At 41.7% G+C, this 21,314-nt stretch overlaps 2 protein-coding genes across 3 annotated transcripts in view; both read right to left on the bottom strand.

The window, feature by feature from the left end:
* Positions 1 to 9,046, bottom strand: part of DNAH10 (dynein axonemal heavy chain 10) — a 118,746-nt gene extending 109,700 nt beyond the window's left edge. Inside the window, exons 1-4 of one of the 2 annotated variants that reach the window (XM_079957700.1) lie at positions 8,825 to 9,046; positions 7,335 to 7,415; positions 5,751 to 5,893; positions 1,534 to 1,642 (exon numbers count right to left, since the gene is read on the bottom strand). In XM_079957700.1, coding sequence (XP_079813826.1) covers positions 1,534 to 1,642; positions 5,751 to 5,893; positions 7,335 to 7,415; positions 8,825 to 9,044 — 553 coding nt within the window. In that variant the 5' untranslated portion in view covers positions 9,045 to 9,046. Of the gene's footprint in view, positions 1 to 1,533; positions 1,643 to 5,750; positions 5,894 to 6,353; positions 6,466 to 7,334; positions 7,416 to 8,824 lie in introns of those variants that run through there. The other variant, XM_079957701.1, reaches the window with a different exon arrangement.
* A 2,012-nt stretch (positions 9,047 to 11,058) lies between these two features.
* The window catches only part of ATP6V0A2 (ATPase H+ transporting V0 subunit a2), a 28,592-nt gene continuing 18,336 nt past the window's right edge, over positions 11,059 to 21,314 (bottom strand). Inside the window, exons 14-20 of the mRNA XM_079957758.1 lie at positions 20,598 to 20,716; positions 18,725 to 18,938; positions 16,749 to 16,868; positions 15,504 to 15,623; positions 13,994 to 14,111; positions 13,008 to 13,179; positions 11,059 to 12,401 (exon numbers count right to left, since the gene is read on the bottom strand). Of these exons, the coding sequence (XP_079813884.1) occupies positions 12,302 to 12,401; positions 13,008 to 13,179; positions 13,994 to 14,111; positions 15,504 to 15,623; positions 16,749 to 16,868; positions 18,725 to 18,938; positions 20,598 to 20,716 (963 nt within the window). The 3' untranslated portion in view covers positions 11,059 to 12,301. The remainder of the gene's footprint in view (positions 12,402 to 13,007; positions 13,180 to 13,993; positions 14,112 to 15,503; positions 15,624 to 16,748; positions 16,869 to 18,724; positions 18,939 to 20,597; positions 20,717 to 21,314) is intronic.

The raw sequence follows: 21,314 nt of genomic DNA, 5'->3' as shown, positions 1-21,314 counted from the left end.
CTGACCTATAAAATAATATATAAGACAGATCAGATGATATCTATTGTGGCAGTTGATCGGTATCTAATGCAAGTGTAGGGAACCTTTGGCCCTCCAGATGTTGCTGAGCTATGCTGGTTGGAAAACTAATAGAAGTTGTAGTGCAGCAACATCTGGTGGGCCAAATGTTCCCCACTCCTGATCTAATGCTGGATTGCTGGATGATTAGCTATAGCCACACAATAATTTCTCATCCTCAAACCTTAAATAACAGCAGCAACAAAAAGCCTTAAAAAAACCCTCAAAGTAATTCATTAGAATCCCTGATTTCTAGGAGTTGGGGTGCAGATATGTATTTGTATATGAAAGATCTCCTAGCTGAAGCTCATGAGGAGCAGTTGTTAGGTGTCGTTGCCTTGGCTCCCATCTTTATCCCTTCTTACCCTGGCCTCTCCCTCCTTCATTCAACCTCAAAACCAGAAACTTGTTGGAGCAAAGACCTGTATTTGTTGTTTATCTGATACACCTCCACCTCCACCAGTTATACTGTGTTAATAAAAATAAATCATTTTGTTGTTTTTATTCTTGTAATAATGATTATATTTGATAAGGGCTGGCAGGACTGAAAAAATGGATGTATGTACAGTATGTGTTGTACAGGAGACGAAATGACAGAGGAGTAATCATTTATCAAGTGTGGCTGATAATAATAATAATAATAATAATAATAATAATAATAATAAATTTTATTTATATCCCGCCCTCCCCAGCCGAAGCCAGGCTCAGGGCGGCTAACAACAATCAAATAATCCAACATTCTAAAAACATTTCATTATAAGAATTAATTAAAATCAAATTAATGGCAACCATAAAGCAAAAATTCTGTGCAGATTGCCAAATGAGGGAGTCAGGCTGCGCCTTGACCAAAGGCCTGGTAAGAACTGAAAAGGGACTGAACAATGGGTAGACCCAGCGGCGGAGCATATGCCCACGCTGCCCAGGGCGGGCATGCTCCCAAGGGGGGAGTGGCACAGAGGGTGCCCTCCCAGGCGCGGGACAGCCGCTCAGGTGCCCAGAGTGGCACACATGCCCTGCCGCTGGGGGCGGAGCAAGCTGCCCATATTCAGTGCACTGCCCACCCGTGACTCCCAAGCCTCCTCCAAGCTGTCAGAACGAAGGAGGAAGGAGGGAATGCCGCCGGCAAAGTGGCACAGCTCCCCCCTTATCCCAATGGCTCGGGCTAGGCTTCGGAATGTCACCCCCCTCATTGAGGGCACCTTGGGCGGTCCGCCCCCACTGCCCCTCTTCCTACAGCCCTGGGCAGACCACACTACATACGCAATATAAAACTTATTGACACCTTTAAGCAAAATCACACCCACTTTTCTTCTGAAATATTGTTGAAATATTGTTTAAAATCTTGAGTTCCTCAGGTTGAAAACAGCAGGTTTCGAGGGTGGATCAAGATCTCATAGGATCCATCTGGAAAGAACCTAATCTATTATTAACCATAACTTCCTTTCTTAGCCAAAACTTTCCTTCCATGTAAAATACCTGCAGTGTCTCTGAGAAAATACACCATGTCAGTCTCCACAAAGTCTTCTGGGATATTGTTCATAGCCATGTGATAATACAGGTTATAAACCTCCCGCTTTATGGTTTTCTGAAATAGAAAGGGACAAATTGACAGGAGGTAAGACTGTTTTCAGGGATCATGCTGGTGCCTGTCCATCCATTATCAACAGTTGCAATCTAGAATTACCCATCGGATTTTCCAAAGATATGGCAGGAGGGAGCACAGGAGGGAAACAGGAAATGGAGCAAGAGACAGGGGAAAGAAATAAAAGTACAAGCTGAGAAAAGGAAGAAGGAAGAAGGGAGGCATGGCAGGGGTAAGTTAAATTTTTTTGTTAGAAGTTTATTATAAGTTCAGCAGTTTCACATCTGAGTTCTTTTTAAAAAATTGGATGGATGCCACTCAGACCTGGGGTCTTCTTTGCTTAAATTTGTCAATAAGGCCTATGATACAAAAAAAAACAAACCCTTATTTTGCCTATGTGCCTGCATGACTGGCTGGTTCCTACAGAGGCCAGAGAACTGCAAAGCCATTTCCAGAGTGCTACACCACACACAATTGTGTGCATTTATTCAGAAATTCAAGAAGTAGGTCATGACTGAAAATAAAAAGTGAGAAGCCATTCTTTAAAGAAAATAACTTTAGTAAAAAGACAAAAGAGATGGGAATGGGGACAGAAAGGGATGAGAGGTATATTCATGCTTGCAGTCTACCATATACAAGTGGAGGGAAAGCTCACAAAATAGAAGGTCTGCAAAATGTCAAAGAAGAAAAGAGAAGGATAATTCTATAGTGACCAGTGTAACATTCATAAGCTTTTTAACATAATATTTTGTGTTTTAGCTAAGATTATTTAACCACAATTAACATTTGTTTGTAATCTGTCTTGATATTCCTTACAAAAATAATCAAGAAGTATGCCACAGACAGTTTTAATGCTTCTTTAAAAATTTGTTTTCAAAGATGCTCAATAATCTATCTGTAACTTTGATAAATGTTTTCTCTAAAAGTTTGAATCACATTTTCCCCAACAGTGGCAATACAGTGGTACCTCAGGTTACAAACACCTCAGGTTACAAACACTTCGGGTTACAAACGCTTTAGGTTACAAATTCTGCTAACCCGGAAGAAGTATCTCAGGTTACAAACTTTGCCCCAAGATGAGAACGGAAATCGTGTGCCCATTAGTGAAAGTGCACCTCAGGTTAAGAACAGTTTTGGGTTAAAAATGGACCTCCGGAACGAATTAAGTTCGTAACCCGAGGTACCACTGTATACACTAAGAGCTGATGTTTCATAGGAAACATACCATATTTCCAATACCATATGTTTTGTGGGGGGTTTGGGCCAAAGTTGTTGAGCTTTTTTTTTTATTATTGGAAACTGTGGAAAAAAAGTTTTCTTACAAATCGCCTGTGGCCGATGTAATATGGCCAGTGTAACATAGGAACATTCTTTGATACACTCACAAATAAATGCCTCCAAAGCAAAACACTGTGCATGTTACACTTTACTAGGTATTCACGAGTTGCTAGTCAGCATCAATTCAGCATCAATTCCATGTGGAAATTTGTAATGCCCATGGTAATTTAAACTTAGCTATGGCAATGCTCTAATGATTTGTTTCCTAGTTTCAAACACAACAAAAACTAAGCTGCCAACTGACACCATATTTGCACGGCTGTTTCTGCTTCTGCACTTTGTTTCAGCATAACCAGTTTCCATAAGGACATTATACCCTGTGCTCGTGGAGTTTACATGCAGCAGGTCCCACTTTACAAATGTTCACTAACCGAAAATTAGCTTATCCGAACATGAGGAATTAGTGCCCAAACCTCACTATACACACCACAGATTCAGATACCCAAACAGAGAGCATTTTTTGCTTCCTTGTTTGCCTTTTGCTGGCTGGCTGAGAAACAGAGGGAGGAGGGAAGGGGAGTGATTAGATAAATAAGATAGCATTTTTCTGGATTTTCCTGCCTTTCCTGAGGGTTTTTAACTTTGGGGGTTAAAATTCCATGGTTGGGTACATATTAAGAAATTTTCCCATAGGAATAAATGGAAACTGTTGACTCGTTATGCACACACTCCCCTAATGAACAATTTTCAGGGAATGCATTGTATTTGGTAAGTGAGGCCTATGTGTGTTTTAGGTTATGTTAAAATTCATTTATATGTGTGCCTTCAACCTTTTACAGTGTTGCAGTGTTTTCTAAACCAAGGCAAGAGACCTTCAGTTCCCGAGATTAATTTTGTAATTCTAGATCAGGAGTGAGAACCTCCAGCCCATGAGCCAATCTTGGCCCACCAGACTTCCATTTGGCCATGAGGCCATTTTGGGCCAGCCACACCCAACCTCCCAACAGGTGACATCTTACAGGTAACAGCAGGGCTTGCCAGAAAGGGTGGGGCTTGGTTGTCAGGAGCCTTTGAAGCTCAAATGGGGTCAGCACTAAACAGGATTGCTCCCCCTTCACATCACCCAATACAAATAGGGAGTGATCCTGTTGTGTTTAGGGGTGCAAGAGAGCTTCCTACATGAGGGTGAACCAAGCAGGATTGCTCCCCTGCCTAAAATCAGGAGAGATGATCCATCTTAGCACTCCACTCAGGGAAGTAACTGGGCACACCAGCAAGTTCCCTGCAGGGAGTTCTAGGCTCATCCAAACTCAGTGTAAAAGAGGAGGAGGGGGAAGTCTCTTCCCTTTCCTTTTAAGCCTGATCTTGCTGCAATCTTAAAGGGTATTAGACTCATAAATTATTATTATTATTACTATTATATATTTGTTTATATACAGCCTTTGGGAGTCTCCCCTCTCTTTTAGACTGCAGAGAGCTGAATGGGGACTCCCAAATTTTCTTTCCTCCACTTCCCTTTTTAAACCCAATATTGCTCCAAGGGGAGCAAAATTCCTCATACCTCTCCAGCCTAGCTAGGGAATGCCAAACAGGATGCGCTTCCCTCCCTGATGCCTCTGAGGGGAAGTTTGTAGAAGCTTGTACATGCTTCAGGAAAGAGGGGTGAGGAGGGTCTAATAGAGAAATATAAATTCTACAATTTTCTAAACCATAAGAAGGTTTAAAATAAATAAACCTTAAAAGCGTATATGATTGCTAAACATATTAACACATAATTATCTCCATCCTCAAAATATTAACATATCTCCACCCACTTGTCTGACTTGTCTTTAAGACTGAGAGCTTGTCCAGGACAGGAACCTGTCTCAGATGGTATGGTACAAATAGTAGGCTTTGGAGGCATTCCTATGGCAAGATCTGTTGGAATGAGCAACTTAGGATGCAGTGGATTTCCAGTGACACTAAGTCCTTGACTCAACCAAAGATATGAAGTGTAACTTGGTCACCCTGACTCCGCTGGGCCATGTGACTTGACAACCCAGTACAGAACACTATTTTAAAGGTTTGTTTTCCCCGCTGCCATGTTTAGGCAGAGCAGCAACTGCCTTGCTGCTGAACAGTTTGGATCTAGTGTAACAGTACATCAGCATACTGTACTCAACTTACACTGGCTTTACTTTTCATGGGGGGGGGGCGCGGGGAGTGTGCTTTTGTAACTAATGTAACATGCTGAACCAATGTAAGTTATATTGTCCTAAGCTCATATGATTTTGTTCTGAACATAACATTTCTTGTCCTTCACCAAATGAGAAAGCACCGATATCGATACAATAAAGTATTTAACCTATTCTCTATTGTCTTTGGGAGATCTTTGGGAACAGAGAACTTCTGAGTCATCTTGCATGTCATGCTTCTGGCTGTTTTATTCATGTTCAAAATGTGATTTTGAAAAACTCTTGCCAGATAATGAAACTTCGGAGAATTATATTTAAAATTATATAGAACATGTTAACTATGTATGAAAATGGAAAATGAGCCTGAAAGTTGAGATTCTCATGAAATTATCTGGAAATGAAATGAAGGGCTTCTCAATGGAATTCAAAACGAATGTGTTGCATCCAATGATAGAACTGCTCAAGGTATAGCCATTCAAAATGGACATGCCTAACTTAGATGAATTAATTTCAGGGGGTCTACTGTAATTTAGTTGGATACAACCCATCTGTGCTAGGTTTCCTAATACACTGAGCAGACCTATTTGCTTTGACTTTTCCATGGAAAGCCCATGTTTTTGGTGCACTGAAAAGCCAGCACTGAAGACAAACACACTTACTTTATACATCCTAACTGCTCCACCGCCCATACCCAGTTCATGCTCTATATCAGTCAAGCTCCCAAGGGAAGCTGCAGAAGAGTGGTCCACCACAGGTTTCTCGCCAGTTTCGGGCAGAGAACTTTTGCTTTTACGATCTCTCTCTAAAAAAGGAATATTTGGAATAAGAAGTCAGTGGCAAACATGAGTGCGACATATCAATCATGCAACCTGAGCTATAAGAGAGGGCTCATTTCAAGGGGGCCCAAGTACAGCGAAATAGAGCCTCCTTGTGCAGAAGCAGTATACCTCTGACGAGATACTGGGAAGTCAGGAGTGTGAGGGCCAGCTCCCATTGGCCCCAGCTGGCATGGCCAATATTTATTTATTCATTCATTCATTTATTTGGGAGGATTTTCATCCCACCTACCAACCAAAGTTCTCGAGGCAGCTTCTATTTAAAACACAATACAAATAATAACGGCACAATGATTACTCACTCTCTTCTGGGCAATCTTCCAAGGGCCACATCCCAGCAGGGCCAGAAGCAAAAGTGGGCAGGACAACAAATGTGTTCCGCCTCCCTTTTGTACACTAGGTTAGTTTCTAAATATACTCACACACCTCTCTCTATTCTACATCCAGACAAGCAAGAGTTCTTATCACAGTTCCAGCCAGGCAAAAATATTAAAGATGTGAAGCAGAGCCAGTGAGTGGGGGTGGCCTGGGAAGAGTTTCAAGGACCATATGGAGGGATCTGGAGGGCCACATTTGGCCCTCAGGCCTGGGGCTCTCCACTCCCTGAATATTGAAATATCTCCCCTACTTCTCCAAGGCTGCCAAGGCTGTAAGTACCACTCTGCAACTGAATCTCCCAAGAATTAATGGTTGAAGCAACCAGATGTTGGTCCTTATAAGCCAGGGCTTCTACACTTGACAGCAATTGCTATCTCTCAACTGGGTCTATGACAGATACAGGAGGTGCTGGATCAACAAACGCGTTAAAAGCTTTTCTCCTAGCCTTCAGATTTCTAATAGTCTGGGATGATGGGAGCTGTAGTCCAGCAAGTTAAGCCCCTGAAAATATTTGTTGTTTAGTCGTGTCCAACTCTTCGTGACCCCATGGACCAGAGCACGCCAGGCACTCTTGTCTTCCACTGCCTCCCACAGCTTGGTCAAACTCATGCTGGTAGCTTCGAGAACACTGTCCAACCATCTCGTCCTCTGTCGTCCCCTTCTCCTTGTGCCCTCCATCTTTCCCAACATCAGGGTCTTTTCCAGGGAGTCTTTTCTTCTCATGAGGTGGCCAAAGTATTGGAGCCTCAGCTTCACAATCTGTCCTTCCAGTGAGCACTCAGGGCGGATTTCCTTCAGAATGGATAGGTTTGATCTTCTTGCAGCCCATAACCAGAGACTGTTATCCTATATTCACTTACCTGGATACATACCGTGTTCCAGAGTGCTACATACCTTCTGATCCCACAATTCATTTTTAAAAACAAAGAAACTGTGATCCTAAATCATGTCTAATTTAACTCTAACTCTTTCTGTAGTTGAGTCTCCAGCTGTTAGTGAGGCTTTTTCTAAATTGTTTCCTTTACGTACTTGTTTCTACCATTGAACTGCTGGATGCTGCAGCCATCTTCTCTGAACGATTATCTTCCTCGTCTTCTTCATAGGGAACATCTGTTTCAGAAAGAAACAAAGAAAAGCATCACAGAGAAGTTACAAAAAACCAAAGCTGGATTTGTGAGCCCAGTCCAGAGCTTTGCATGGACTCTGAATGCACACAGGAAACTCCTCTGTCCACTGACAGCCAAGTAAGAAGAGGCTCCATAAAGGAATCCTCTCCTTTGAAATTAGCAGGTTCAGAAAGAAAAACTACTCAGAGTGCACAATTTGAACCAGGGCTTCAACCTGAAGCTTGTTTGTGAAGTCAAACTAAGCCCTGGAATATATAAAATAATGGTTACATTGTATTATATTGTTACAATTGAACAGCTGTTCTTCAGTTGTGATTTCTGACATCCCGAAACAAAGATGCTGGGGCTGACTACCTGGGAGAAACTAAAGAAACTTTGGACCTGAAAGTTATGATGAGGGAAGGACTGAAGATTGTGTTGTTTATTTATTAAATCCATACTCAGTCCTTCCTCACAAAGGCGCCCAGGGCAGCAAACAACAAGCGATAAAACAATAAAAACATTTTTAGAATAATTCCAGTAGAGATACAGACTGGGGAAAATCACAGTAAAGTGGTGAGAAAGCACTCTGAGACATGCAGGAGGGTTTTTCCAATATATATAACTCTTTTACATAGTCAAGGCAGAAGATACTGATGTTGGAGGAAGGATGCAAGGATGTTGCTACTCAGCAACTGGGTCAAGGCACTCTGTATATGCTCAGAGACACTCTATCATTTCTCTGCCTCTAACAGGCAGGTGTTTGTGGCAAATGAAAGGAAATGGCACACCAGGCTATGGTCATTCTGTGTGCGGAGAGTTAAGGCACTCAGCAAATGCTCAAAGGCTCTCTTAGAGCACACACTTTCTGTAGGAAAGGTGCCGTCCCGAGACCCCCTATCTAAAACCCTGGATAACTACTGCCCCTGCCAGTTAGTGCAGGCAACACTAGGCTGCACTGCCGAATTATCGGACTTGATAGGAGGCAGCTTCTCCTATGTTCCTATGAAGGGGGAGTGGTGAGAGGATTCCAGGGACAGCCAATGTGCCACCCCTCCAGATAGATAGATAACTTTATTGCTGTTTAATTGGCTTTTTAATTGTTGGATTCCCCACCCCCCACCCCCCGTTTGTAGCGCAGCAGTTCTCTTTTATCCATTAGTCCAGTGTTTCCCAACCTTGTGCCTCCAGCTGTTTTTGGACTACAATTCCCATCATCCCTTGCCACTGGTCTTGCTATTCAGGGATGATGGGAGTTGTAGTCCAAAAACAGCTGGAGGCACAAGGTTGGGAGGGGGCAAAGAAGAAGGACAGTTGTGGACTACAAATCCCATCAGCTCCAGGACCGTTGCAGCCTAAAATATCTGGAGGGCGGGGAGCCGGTGGGCTTTCCCGGAGAGGCCCTCTGCCCACCGATCTCGATGTCGACCTCGTCGAGGCGGATCTCCTGGCGGAAGAAGAGGGCGGCGGGCTCGCCCTCCTCGGCGCTGGCGCCCAGGTTGAGGAAGCGCAGCAGGATCTCGGCCTCGTCGCCGTCGTCGCGGTTGAGCAGCTCCTCGAAGGGCGCCGCGTCCTTCACGCCCAGCGCGCTCTGCAGCCGGTCGCCCACCCACTGCACCCGCACGTCGTCCATGGCTCGCCCGCCTCGCAGAGGGCTCGGCGCCGCCGCTGGCAGGCCAACCGACGCTCCTCCGTCGCCATGGCAACGGCGCCAGGCCGCAGGGCGCGCGCGCGCGCGGCACCAAGAGCCTGAGGAAACACGGCGCGGGGGGGGGGGGGGGGAGTTCAATGTCCATAGAAAAATGGGCGGAATTCAAGAAAGAACATTGATGAAAAATAATTTATTACGGGCTCTGTGTGTGTGTGTGTGTGTGTAAAACTCATCGTGCAGAAAAAGGGGTCTCTGGGTTAAAGGCGGATCCTCGTGGATCCTCCACTTTTTAAAAAAGTGCAAGCCTAAATTCTGTAAGGGTAGAAATCAAACCTTCCAAGCTAGCATTAGCCTTAGCAATCTCCAACAACATCAAGCCTTTACCATTAACCATCATTTCAATGTGCTATTTGGAACAGGTAAATTTGGGGGGGACAAAATGGTTTCAGGACTTTTTCTGCGCGCTTCAGACATGTGGTTTGTGTTCGTGTGTGTGCTTAGTACATTTATGAACATTTATTTTATATATATGTACGACCTTAAAATTATTAAAACAATAGTAATATTTGATATTATAATATTAATGATATAATAAGATAATGATAATAATTATTTTATTTATACCCCACCCATCTGACTAAGGCTGCCGGAGCCACTCTGAGCGGCTTCCAACATACATCAAAACATAAGAAAACATTGCACACTTCCCTATACAGGGCTGCCTTCAGCTGCCTTCCAAAGGTTGCATAGTTACTTGATCTTCTTGGCTCCAGGATCACACGACTCCATGCCCTCAAAACGTTTCTCTCAGGGATATCATACCACACCCTCCAACATTTCTCCGAAGGAAAAGCGGGACTTTCTGGGATCAAATCAGAAACCAGAATGGCTTCTGTAAATCCAGGACTGTCCCTGGAAAGTAGAGACAAAAAGCATGAGGATTCATGGGGATCCGTGCTTCAGAACCCCGGTTTTGGGCCATGGAGTTTCCAGGAAGCCGTGGATACGTGATTTTTGTGGTGCAGGTTGTGCCCCTGGACATGATGTGTGATTTGACAGTGAGTTAGGGTTGGCCCAATGCAAGAAGTGTGAGGATCCATGAGGATCCGTGCTTCAGAACCACGTTTTTGGGCCACGGTCTTGCCAGGAAGCCATGGATCCGTGATTTTTGTGGTGCATGCTGTGCCCATGGCCATGTTGTTTGATCTGATGGTGACTTCGGGCTGATCTAGTGTAAAAATCATGAGGATCCGCGTTTTTTAACCATGTTTTTGCGCCATTGCGGTACCACGAAACAGTGGGTGCGTGATTTTTTTGGTTCTGCCTATAGACAAATACGTTGTGTAGAGTCTCATGGTGTTTTTATTTTGTTTCAATATAAAAATCATATGAATTCATGAGGATCCATGTTTTTGTGGTGCTGCAGTGTTGGATCCACGTTTTTTATAGTCCAGTCTGTAGGCGTGCCTTCCAGATGTGTTTTGACACTGGATTTGTTGGAGTTATTTTTTAAAAAGTGGAGGATCCATGTAGATCCGCCTTTAACCCAGACCCCTTTTTCTGCACAATAAGTTTTACACATACACACACACACATGCATTGAAGACACCATCCACCTCTACTCACAACCAGAGTAGCCCATTCTTTTTCTTCCATTTCTTCAGTAGATTATCATGGGTGACAAGGGAGAATTTAACCATTAAGGTGTTACACCAGAATGGTTCCAGACTACATTAATCTAAGGATGTGATATTTTTTACTGGGCAGTCTCTTGTATCCGTTGTAATGATTATATTTCCTGAACAATACAACCCACTCTCATCCTGCCACCATCCCTACAATAAGAGTTCTCCTCCCACCTCTTGTATTCGCCCATTCTCATCCAATCATTTTCTCTAGGGACTCATATCCTCATTTCCCCCACAGCTTGGTTCCCCAGAGGTTTAAATCATCACCATCATAATTCATTGCAAGCTACAATTTAACAGGCACAATGTTTGTTCTCAAAATGAGTGATTAGCTTTTATTTAAGATGAATATGAAAGACAGCTAGATTTATTCTGCTGGCAACTATAAAACTCGGTAAGGTGAAATACCTCCATTTTCATTTTGAAATTAAAAAAAAAAACTTTTAAAAGGTAGCTGTCTTCACCGAGTATAAACAAGTTTCATTCAAATTCACTGCTGTGTCAAAAACAAAATTAAACTAGAACCTGATTTTGCAAGTATTAAGTTCCAGCAATGGAATGATGTGCATAAATGGAGTGTGTAATTGTTTTCTAAGAACTTGTACTAACTCAGGTAGTTTGCCATTCAACACTGAACAAAAGGTATGGGGATATCCAGACAGCAATACTGAAGAAACGTACATAAGCATATACTTAATTTCAATGAATCTTTTTTTCATTTAAGCAAATGAAGTTTAAGTTCCACCAGGAGTTAAATTAGAATATTTAATACCTTGCAAAATAATTTCAGGTAGCAATATTGGAAGAGAATCACTGTGAGCCCCTATAACTTGCTCCTTGGTCAACTTAACAGGCATTTCCTTAAAAAATTCAAGGCCACAGGCTTCCAAGTTTTTTAGTGAATCCAAAAGCTGGCATGGCTTTCAAATCCTTCCTCTTATATTCAAAATGTAGGATGTGCAATGGCAAAAAAATAGCATAGCTCTTGCTCAAACCAGAGGCAAAAAGCTTTTAAACAATATCTTAGCCCATGTATTAGACTGCATAACAAAGTCTTAATAGTTTCCTGTAAATACAGAAAGGTAAGCAACTTCGTTCTCAGCTGCTGCCTGATTTTCTGAGCTATGAGTAATCATGAAGGTGCAGTAGTACTAACAGGAATGACAAAGCATTTTTCAGTACTGAACTCAGGTTCAATGGGGCTTACTTCCAGTTAAGGGCATATCGGATGCACTGTAAGGGTTTACAAAAGAAAACAAACTGCCCTTAAAAATACCTGCAGCATTTTTAAAAGCAGCAATGAGATATTTAGAATCAGTTTTAAAATCAATTTATATGTGCTCATGACTGGAAAACACAGACATTTTTGTGACTATTTACCAGAAATCCACGTTAGCAAAATCCAAATGTGGTTATATATTACAAAATTATTTGGCTGCATTGTAAGGCAATCAGTGTTTTTCTTTTCTACAATGAACTGTACAAGAATGACAAATAGGTACATGATTATTTTCAAACAACTCTAGAGATGTACCGACTACAGCAGCCAAACTATGCAATGTATCTATTACAATGTAAAGAAATGTCTTGAAAGGAGAAAGGTGTGAACTTGTATCCTTCGCCTGCGTAGAACTTGTTCTGAAATTCTACCCTGTAAAAAGAAAAGCACTGCATTAGGATAAAGGCAATCACACGGACCCCGTTCAAAACGGCTAGGCAAACATGCTCTGAATCGTATCCACAATGAATACAGTGGCACCTCGCAAGACGAAATTAATTCATTCTGCGATTCTTTTAGTCTTGCGAAGCACGGATTTTGGAAAAGCTTCAAAAATCACCAAAGTCTTCAAAAACCTCAAAAAAGGCTACCACACCGCGTGCTATGAGTTGCTCCTCGAAGTCAAGTCGCAACTGCACCCCCTGAATGCACGGTTTCAAGAAAAGGAAACAAACTTGCAAGACGTTTTCGTCTTGCAAAGCAAGCCCATAGGGAAATCCGTCTTGCGAAGCAACTCAAAAAATGAAAAACTCTTTCGTCTTGCGAGTTTTTCGTCTTACGAGGCATTCGTCTTGCGAGGTACCACTGTAATTACTTTCAAGTGGAACATACTTAATGTCAATAAAGGATTCATTTACTTTAAAAATAAAAATAAAAATTAAGCTTTACATTTTTAATTAAAAAATCCAAAATGTTTTGCTAGCAAGCCACACACACACACACACACACATATGTATATATTAAAAGGAACACACATACCAGTGAAGTCGTACAGCATGTAGAAAAGCAGAAAGACCTTCCATGACTAAAAGAATGAATATTGTTAGAACCATAAATAAGGCTGAAACTGGTATCAGAAGGATGATCCCATAAGTCGCATCCACACGAAGGCCCACTCTCATGATCATTGCCCAGAGGACTTCCGATAATTCTAAAAATAAAAACACAATAAACTGTCCCAAATCCTGCTTTTTAATACTTTACCACATGACATGCCTAAAGGACAAGTAATTTTGCCAGGGACACATTTCTCATTATGAAAAGCAGTTGAAGATGTAATACCTCAACCATGCCCTGTTCAGACGAAACAGGAAACTATGGCTTTGGACTATGTGGATGAGTTGTGGAAAACTCTTAGCTTGCATGATCTGTTGTCCCCACTTCATACTGGCGAGACTGGAAGATTTGCTTCCGCTTTTAAGTGTATTTCCTATGGTGTCTAAATTTAGGGAAATGCAGTTTGCTTCTTCACCTTCAACCCAATACTGCCCATACCAACAATGTATCATGCTGAATGTAATTGAACCGTATGATTTGAACTCTACCATTTGAACACAGATACTGAATATACTTTTGATACTCATGAAAAATATTTTAATAAAAACTTATGTAAAAAAAAAGCTGAGGTCAAACCATGGTTTCAGATTTTGACCTCTTCAGCTTCAATATACCACAGTTCTCCAAGTTCATACATTATAGGGAACAATGATTATAGTTTAAAGCTGAAAATGGATGCTTCCAATCTCCTTGCAGTATGGAAAGAGAAGGGATAGTTGAATTCATGCAATCCATTCACATAGTAGGAAACCAATTTTTATTATGTCTGAACAATGAATATGCACATTAGAATTAAATACGTTTTATATTTGTTTTAAAATCAAAAGCGGAGGGGGGGAGACTCCTAAAGAACCAAGGTGGGAACAAGAAAATAAGAGCGTTTGAGACTGCATGCAGGATATACTTACGTGCATGGGCCAAACTAAGAGCCCAGAGCCTGAGGTATGAAGCAGAGTTGGAGATGCATCCTAGACAGTATTCAATGGTATGGATAGCTTGATCCATGAATACATCTGTAAAGTTAAACTAAAGCAAAATAATATGTAAACATACAGATGTACTTTAGAATTCCCGGGACACATCAAATTCATTTAAGTAGGTGGTCTCCAGTGCTAGTCATATTCAGAGTAGACCCACTGAGATCAACAGGCCTACAGAGTATGACTTTCTTGAGTATCGGGAAGGACCAAGCAGAAGGTCCCAGGTTTAATCGCCAGCATCTCCAAATAGGGCTGGGAGAAAATCCTGCCTACAGTCCTGGAGAGCTGTTGCCAGCCAGTGTAGGCAGTAATGTGCATTGCCACGTCTCAGTCAGCCTGTCTGAACTTGCTCTATGGTGTTTTTAACTGGTATTCCTTGGGCAGTTTTTACCCTTAATGTAAAGGTAAAGGGACCCCTGACCATTAGGTCCAGTCATGGGTGACTCTGGGGTTACAGCGCTCATCTCACTTTATTGGCCAAGGGAGACGGCGTACAGCTTCCGGGTTATGTGGCCAGCATGACTAAGCCACTTCTGGTGAACCAGAGCAGCGCACGGAAACACCGTTTACCCTCCCGCCAGAGTGGTACCTATTTATCTACTTGACTTTTAAGTGCTTTTGAACTGCTAGGTGGGCAGGAGCAGGGACCGAGCAACAGGAGCTCACCCCATTGCGGGGATTCAAACCGCCGACCTTCTGATCGGCAAATCCTAGGCTCTGTGGTTTAACCCACAACGCCACCCACGTCCCTTGTTTTTACCCTCACTGCCCCAAAAAAGCACAGAGAAGCATTAGGTTTTATCTTAGGCACATACTCCATGCATGGGACCATAGAGGCTTCACAGCATGCTGTGTCAATCATGCAACACTATCCTGAATCCTCTGCAATACGCAGTAGTTCTAGAGTAGTCAACTCAGCATGAAAAGGCTCTCTGGAGGCAGAACATTTGAAAAAACTATTGCTAGAAGTTTTCTAGGGGATATTTAGATAGCACCCTCAATAAGCCCAGTACAACACAGTAACAAATTACAAGATGACAGGTCCCTTCCCCAAGGAGCTTACAATCTAAAATTTAACACAGGGAGAGGCAACTGAAAGAGAGGAAGGGATTTATGGGCAAGGGTAAATGCAGGGGGATATGCATTAATTTAAATGCCAGGGTGCAGGACACCCTAAAAAGGGCGTTTTGAGGAGGGGTTTGAAATAAGAGCCAGCATCCTGTAGGTGGCCTGTGAGAGATTATGTAACATCACATTTTGCAGTCTTCCAGATTGCTGATAAATGCATACAAGCCACAGGGGGGCGGGGTGGTCTTTCTGAAAGAAATATACCACCACAAACTGAAGGGGAAGGTGAACACGCCCTGTGCTGCACTGAGATGATTCCTTTTACATAGCTCCAAACTACAGGCAATGTCTGTGAAACACACACATCTACCTCTTCTTTCTCCTCATCTTTGGGCCTGTGGTCCAAAGAGCTGCTTCCTTCTTCAATATCATGAGTTCTCAGCAGAGCAATTTCTTCTTCACTTTCTTTTCGTACTAACCGGTAGCCTTTCTGGAGAATTTAAAATAAAAAATTGAATTGTATCACTCACCCCACCTCAAGTGGGATTACAGCAACCATGCAAGCCATCTCCACCAGCCCCCCCAAAACCCAAGTACTAAAGATTTAGTTCTCAAGAAAGGTGACCAACTTTTTTAAATGCAATGAAGCCTTCTGTATTTCTATCTCAGGGCTACCCAAAATTTTGAGAGCACACACTCTACCCACAACCCTCTACTGAATTAAGGTTGCTTTTATAGTGTGTGAAGAGTAAGAATTAGCTGCACTTTAGGGAACCCTCCCAGTGGCACAACTTAGCAAGACCTCAAGGGCCAAAAACAGCCTCACAGCAGAATGACTGTTCACAAGATCAACAACCGGTAAGGGTCATGTCAATACCTGGGCCAGCTTGGCAATCCTTGCTTTTTTAATAATAATAATAATAATAATAATAATAATAATAACAACAACAACAACAACAACAACAATACAGGTGTCTCCCCACTTTCATGCGTTTAACACATGAGTGACCGCACCTGCACAGTGCCAGGAAATAAATAAAATCAATTTAAACAGCAAAAAGCCACAAAAAAGGCAAAAGTGGCCCCAAAACAGTGGGGAAATGGCCGAAATGGTGCAAAAAGAGCAAGAAAATGGTTAGCAATCCTATGACCCTTTGCACTGATATTTCAGGCTGTGGAGAGTTGGAGTTTGAGAAAGGAGATTTGGAGAGAACAATTGTGGTGGGTTTTTAGAGTAGTTTGGCTTTTAGATGGTGACCCCCACTATACATGATTTCACATATGTGTGCGATACCTGGGAACGCAACCTCTGCCTGTAATCATAGGCTGGTCAGTTGGGCTACACTGTTACAGAGCTTCATTTTATTACTTTTGGCTTGGAAACATATATATGTCCTTTTCTGTAACAAAATGGTTTTATTCTTATCCTTTTTTCCTTGCCCCTTAACCAAAAAGAACATGTGTTTACAGAGCCATCAAACTAATTCAGAGAACATACATTTAATTGGAAGAAGGATTTTGCCAATCTTATAACACACATGCTATCATAGGCAGTTATTTCTTAGTTGCTCTTTAAGGTGCTACTGGAAGGATTTTAGTAATTTCCAATACATACTCTGTATGCCCCGATGCTTTGGCCTCCATTGCTCAACCAGTATAAATAAAGTGGTTTTCCAAAAAGCAGCACTGGAACGGAAAGCACAGCAACAGACAGGAGAAATTTCTGTAGAACCATCTGTTTTGAAAGAGAGGAGGCAAAAAAGACAAAGCTGTTTTATATGGAGGCTGATTCCCTCCTCCCTACACAAAACCACTAAAACTCTCCTAATGGCAGCTGCCGTGCCTCAGAATGTGACAGTTCCCCCAGTGCCCTGAAGGGTGGAGAATCTGTGGACACCACTGTGGACATCTCCAGGAATCACTAAACTACAACTCCCACAATCCCTGAATGCTGGAAACAGAGCTAATGGGACTTGGTTCCACCAACACCTAGAGGACCACAGGTTCCCCACCTTTGGCATATACATTACTGAAAGGATTCAGACAGGTGTCAATTCTTTGCAGGAAAAGGATTTGCATGACAACTGACTTAAATGCCAGTTTGGAATTGGGGTGTTTTTTTTCCATTTACTTTTTATACCTTATTAATTTTAATACAATAAAAAAGTAAGGCCACAACATTTATTTATAGTTAAAAAGAACCCTTCTGATCCCCTGCCAAGGTGACCATATTAATCAGGCAGGTTTTTTTTTTAATAAAAGAGTTAAAGTTGTGTTAAAATTGCAGCTGGCAAATACCATCCTAGAAGAGGGAGGGGAAGAAATGACTTTCCTAATATGATGCCTCCTGCAACACATGTAAAAATTTATCAGTTAACTAAAAACTGAGATTATGCATTGATGATTCAGTTCTATGCATGCTTATTCAGAATTCACTGTGTTCCATGTGGTTTACTTCTCAATATGTGTATTTAGGACTGCATTTGAAGATTTTTTAAAAACTGGGTTACAAGCCCTAAAATGAACACTTTTGTATGGCTGTCTGTTCAATTCCATATATTTCTCCAACTGCCTCTCTTCCTTTCAATGCATCCACTTGCATCTCCATACACACAACAAAGACAAAAACCAAATCAGTGCAGAAAGAACAGCAAAGAGAAAAATGTGGGGAAACCACATATTAATATTGCCTTGTTTATACATTGCATACATCACTATAATATTTCCACATTTATGCTTTTTCTTCCATGCCACAACTTTCATATGCCACTTCATCCCAGGCCACTGCGCCCACAAAATAACTTCTGATTTAGTCTTATCTTTTCATTTATGCAATACTGAGTTGCTAAAAATGAAGTGTTGCTCTTATCATAACATTTTATTCCTTTCTCTAGAATCAAAGAGATGCCTCCTAATTCCAACATACGCACTGCCCAGGCTTGCACCCCGGGGAGGTCACTTTGGTGCTGCTAACGCAGTGGTTTGACTTCCATCGTCTCCTGAGACAGATGGATGCCAGCAATACCAGCACAGGGAAAGACTATCTTCCATACATGCCTAGAACCAAGTACAGTGGTACCTCTGGATTACACACTTCAGGATGCGAATGCAGCAAACCCAGAAGTATTTTTCCAGCTTTTGCCCCGTGCGCATGCACAGAAGCGCTCTTCCACGCCACACGCATGCGCAGAAGCGGCACCTCTGGTTGGGAATTCCTCAGGATCTGATCGGAGCTCCGGAACAGATCCTGTGCGCAACCAGAGGTGACACTGTAATATTTTAACCTAACTCTTCCCAAAATTCAGTAACTACTGCACATTCCCAGTACATATACCCCAAAGTGGCTCCACTCCCCACACCTTCAGCCACATTAGAAAAGATACATTTAAGCAACCTAAATTAGGTACTGTTAAAGACCTGTTCATTTCAACTAAGGAAATTTAAGTACATGCCTAACTATTCCTTTGAAATCAATGCAGCAGAAGAGTTGTGTGTTTTGCTTTCTCTTTAGGAAAGCCTGAACTGCAAGACTGGAGACAGGCAAAGATAAGGAATTCTGTGACTATCTTTCAGATTATAAGGCTTACCAACCTGTCCTTCGAAAAAGATGTGTGGTTCTCTCTTATTAGGAAATAGGAACATGTTAATGAACAAAATCAAAATGCTGGGAGCCGTCTCAGAGTTCTTTGCGCTAAAAGCCAACCATTTATAGATGATCATAAAAACCAGGTATCCAAAGATGGAAAGAATGAACAGAAGTTGAGGAATGAACACCAAATAAATATTGTACTTCTTCCTGAAATGCCTGGTGGAATAAGAAAAAAGGTGGATTTCGTTTCATTTTTTGTATTCAAAGTGGAAATCAGTTTTACAGAGAAAGCTTATACGTACATAAATATACTGTCTATGCCAAGAAAAAAGAAGCAACCTCCAGATGTTAGACCACAATTCCCATCGTCCCTGACCACTGGGCCATGATATGGGAAGTTGGAACTCAACAACAGGAGTACAGTTACCCCATCTCTGATCTGAAAAATGAATGCCAAGACATTTACTGCCCAGCAACTCTCTTCTGCAATGTTGGATAAGCTGCTACTTACAGACCTAGGAGAAAACTGTTCTTTGCCATTTGTAGCCACAGGATAGATGTCTTGGAAAGAAAGGTGGTAGGAGCAGGGAAGGGAGCAGAGTAGGTCATGCCCGCCCTGTGGACCCCCCTCCCCGTTAGATGTCAAGGAAATAAACAACTATCTGACTTTTAAAAAACATCTGAAGGCAGCCCTGTATAGGGAAGTTTTTAATGTTTGATGTTTTACTGTGTTTGATGTTTTAATTTGCTGGAAGCCACCCAAAGTGGTTTGGGCAACCCAGTCAGATGGACAGAATAAGAATAATAATAATAATAATAATAATAATAATAATAATAATAATAATGTTAAAAAATAGAGTAAGGTCATGTATAAGGTTCCCTACTAGCTAGGGAGCTCTAGGGAGCCTTAAACAGTAGGCTAGATCTTGAATAATAGCTGTGCTTGTTCATCAACTTGATTTTTAAAAATAGGTTATACATAAAAGTTATTCCAAGAAATTTCCACCTCGAATAAAAAGGCATACCAAATTGTTGCAAACTGAAGCACACACAAAAAACTATCAACAAAAAACAGAGGTAAGGAACTAGTGTATTAAAAACACAGAATTATTTATTATAATGAAATAATTATCCTATACAAACACTAAACCTTTACTAGGCCAAATCCTATACTTGACTGTATATTTCAATATATGCCCAAAGTGTTTCAACACAAAGGTTTTCAGTGGAGACCTTATTTAACAAAGAACCCAAGCACAATAAATCTATAAAAAATAAAAATATTAATAGCCCAGAAAAAACCCACTGTACATAAAACACAACAAGCTAATACTCACCAACAGGCTTTGATCCTTACATATAAAATTTCAGAGGAGAGCAAAGCAATTCACCTCAAACCTCCACTGTACACAGCTGTCCTGGATAAACTGATAGTTTTCAACAACCACCAATTAAAACCACATAAATATCTACCTTCAAAAATCCCAAACCTCAAAATTAATCTTCTCAAGACTTATCAATTCATTACGACCCTCAGTACAAACCTTCCCAAGCCTCATGTAACTAAGAAGGAAAACAAGAGAGGAGTGATATAAACTTGCTAACAGCTAAAGGAGAAATAGTTTTGACACACCTAGCACCCAGCAAAGGCTTTGAATCTGGAGAAGCAAGATAAATCTGGAGGGAGAATGTAGGTTATAGTAATTGTCATGGAAAAGTTTGCACTAATAGTCATTAATAATTTGGTAAGCTTCAGCTTGTTGCTTTATGTAGAGCTGTTTTCATTTTATCGTAAGAACAGGAATTTTAAAAATACATTTATGCCTTTGTTCTGCTTTTGGTTGCTGCAATTCTCCTGTGAAGACACACACTTACAAGTGGTTAAGTCCTCCTAGGATGACCCCAAACGTCATGTGGGTCACTCCAATAATTATAGACATTTTCATTTTGAAGGAATTCAAGAAACTGAGACGATTGTTCGCCAGGTTCCAAATCTGGTAAGAGAGAGAGGAGGCAGATAGAATCAGACTTAACCGAGGAAGAGGAATGAGATATTGGCTCAGATTCTAACTACAAGCAATGATTTATAGAGCACAGTATGGAGTCCTTCTCCAGCATTCCTGTATGCAAGGTAAGCAAGAAACCCCATGTAGCTCTTTTATAAACACACTTTAGTTCTCTTGCAAGTTAGAAAACATGGGACACCCAGGATAATATCCTTGAAATGGAAAAGCATGCTACAGTGGAGACAGCAAGGTGGGACTATGCTGAGAATTCTTTGAGGGAGAGGTTCCAAGGGGGCAAACTGAAATGAGAAAAAGGCGTTACTAAGTGGCTCTCCTGACAAGGGTGGGAGGTGACCAGGTATAGGGAACATGAACATGGGGGGGGGGGAGGTTCACAAAAATAGCACATAGTGCCTTTAATCAGCTACCTTCTGTGGGACAAAGCTGTTAGGAACGCAGGGTGCTGCCTTATCCCAGAAACAGGCCCTTGGTCCAGCTAGTATTGCCTATGCCAAGGGTGAGTAGCCTGTGGCCGTCTAGGTGTTGTTGGGCTCCAACTCACATCAGCCGCAAACAGAATGGTCAA

The sequence above is a fragment of the Podarcis cretensis genome (assembly GCF_951804945.1).
Source record: "Podarcis cretensis genome assembly, chromosome: 16".
Lineage (NCBI taxonomy): Eukaryota > Metazoa > Chordata > Lepidosauria > Squamata > Lacertidae > Podarcis > Podarcis cretensis.
The sequence above is the reverse complement of the archived record's forward strand: the minus strand, read 5'-3'. Positions and strand labels throughout refer to the sequence as shown.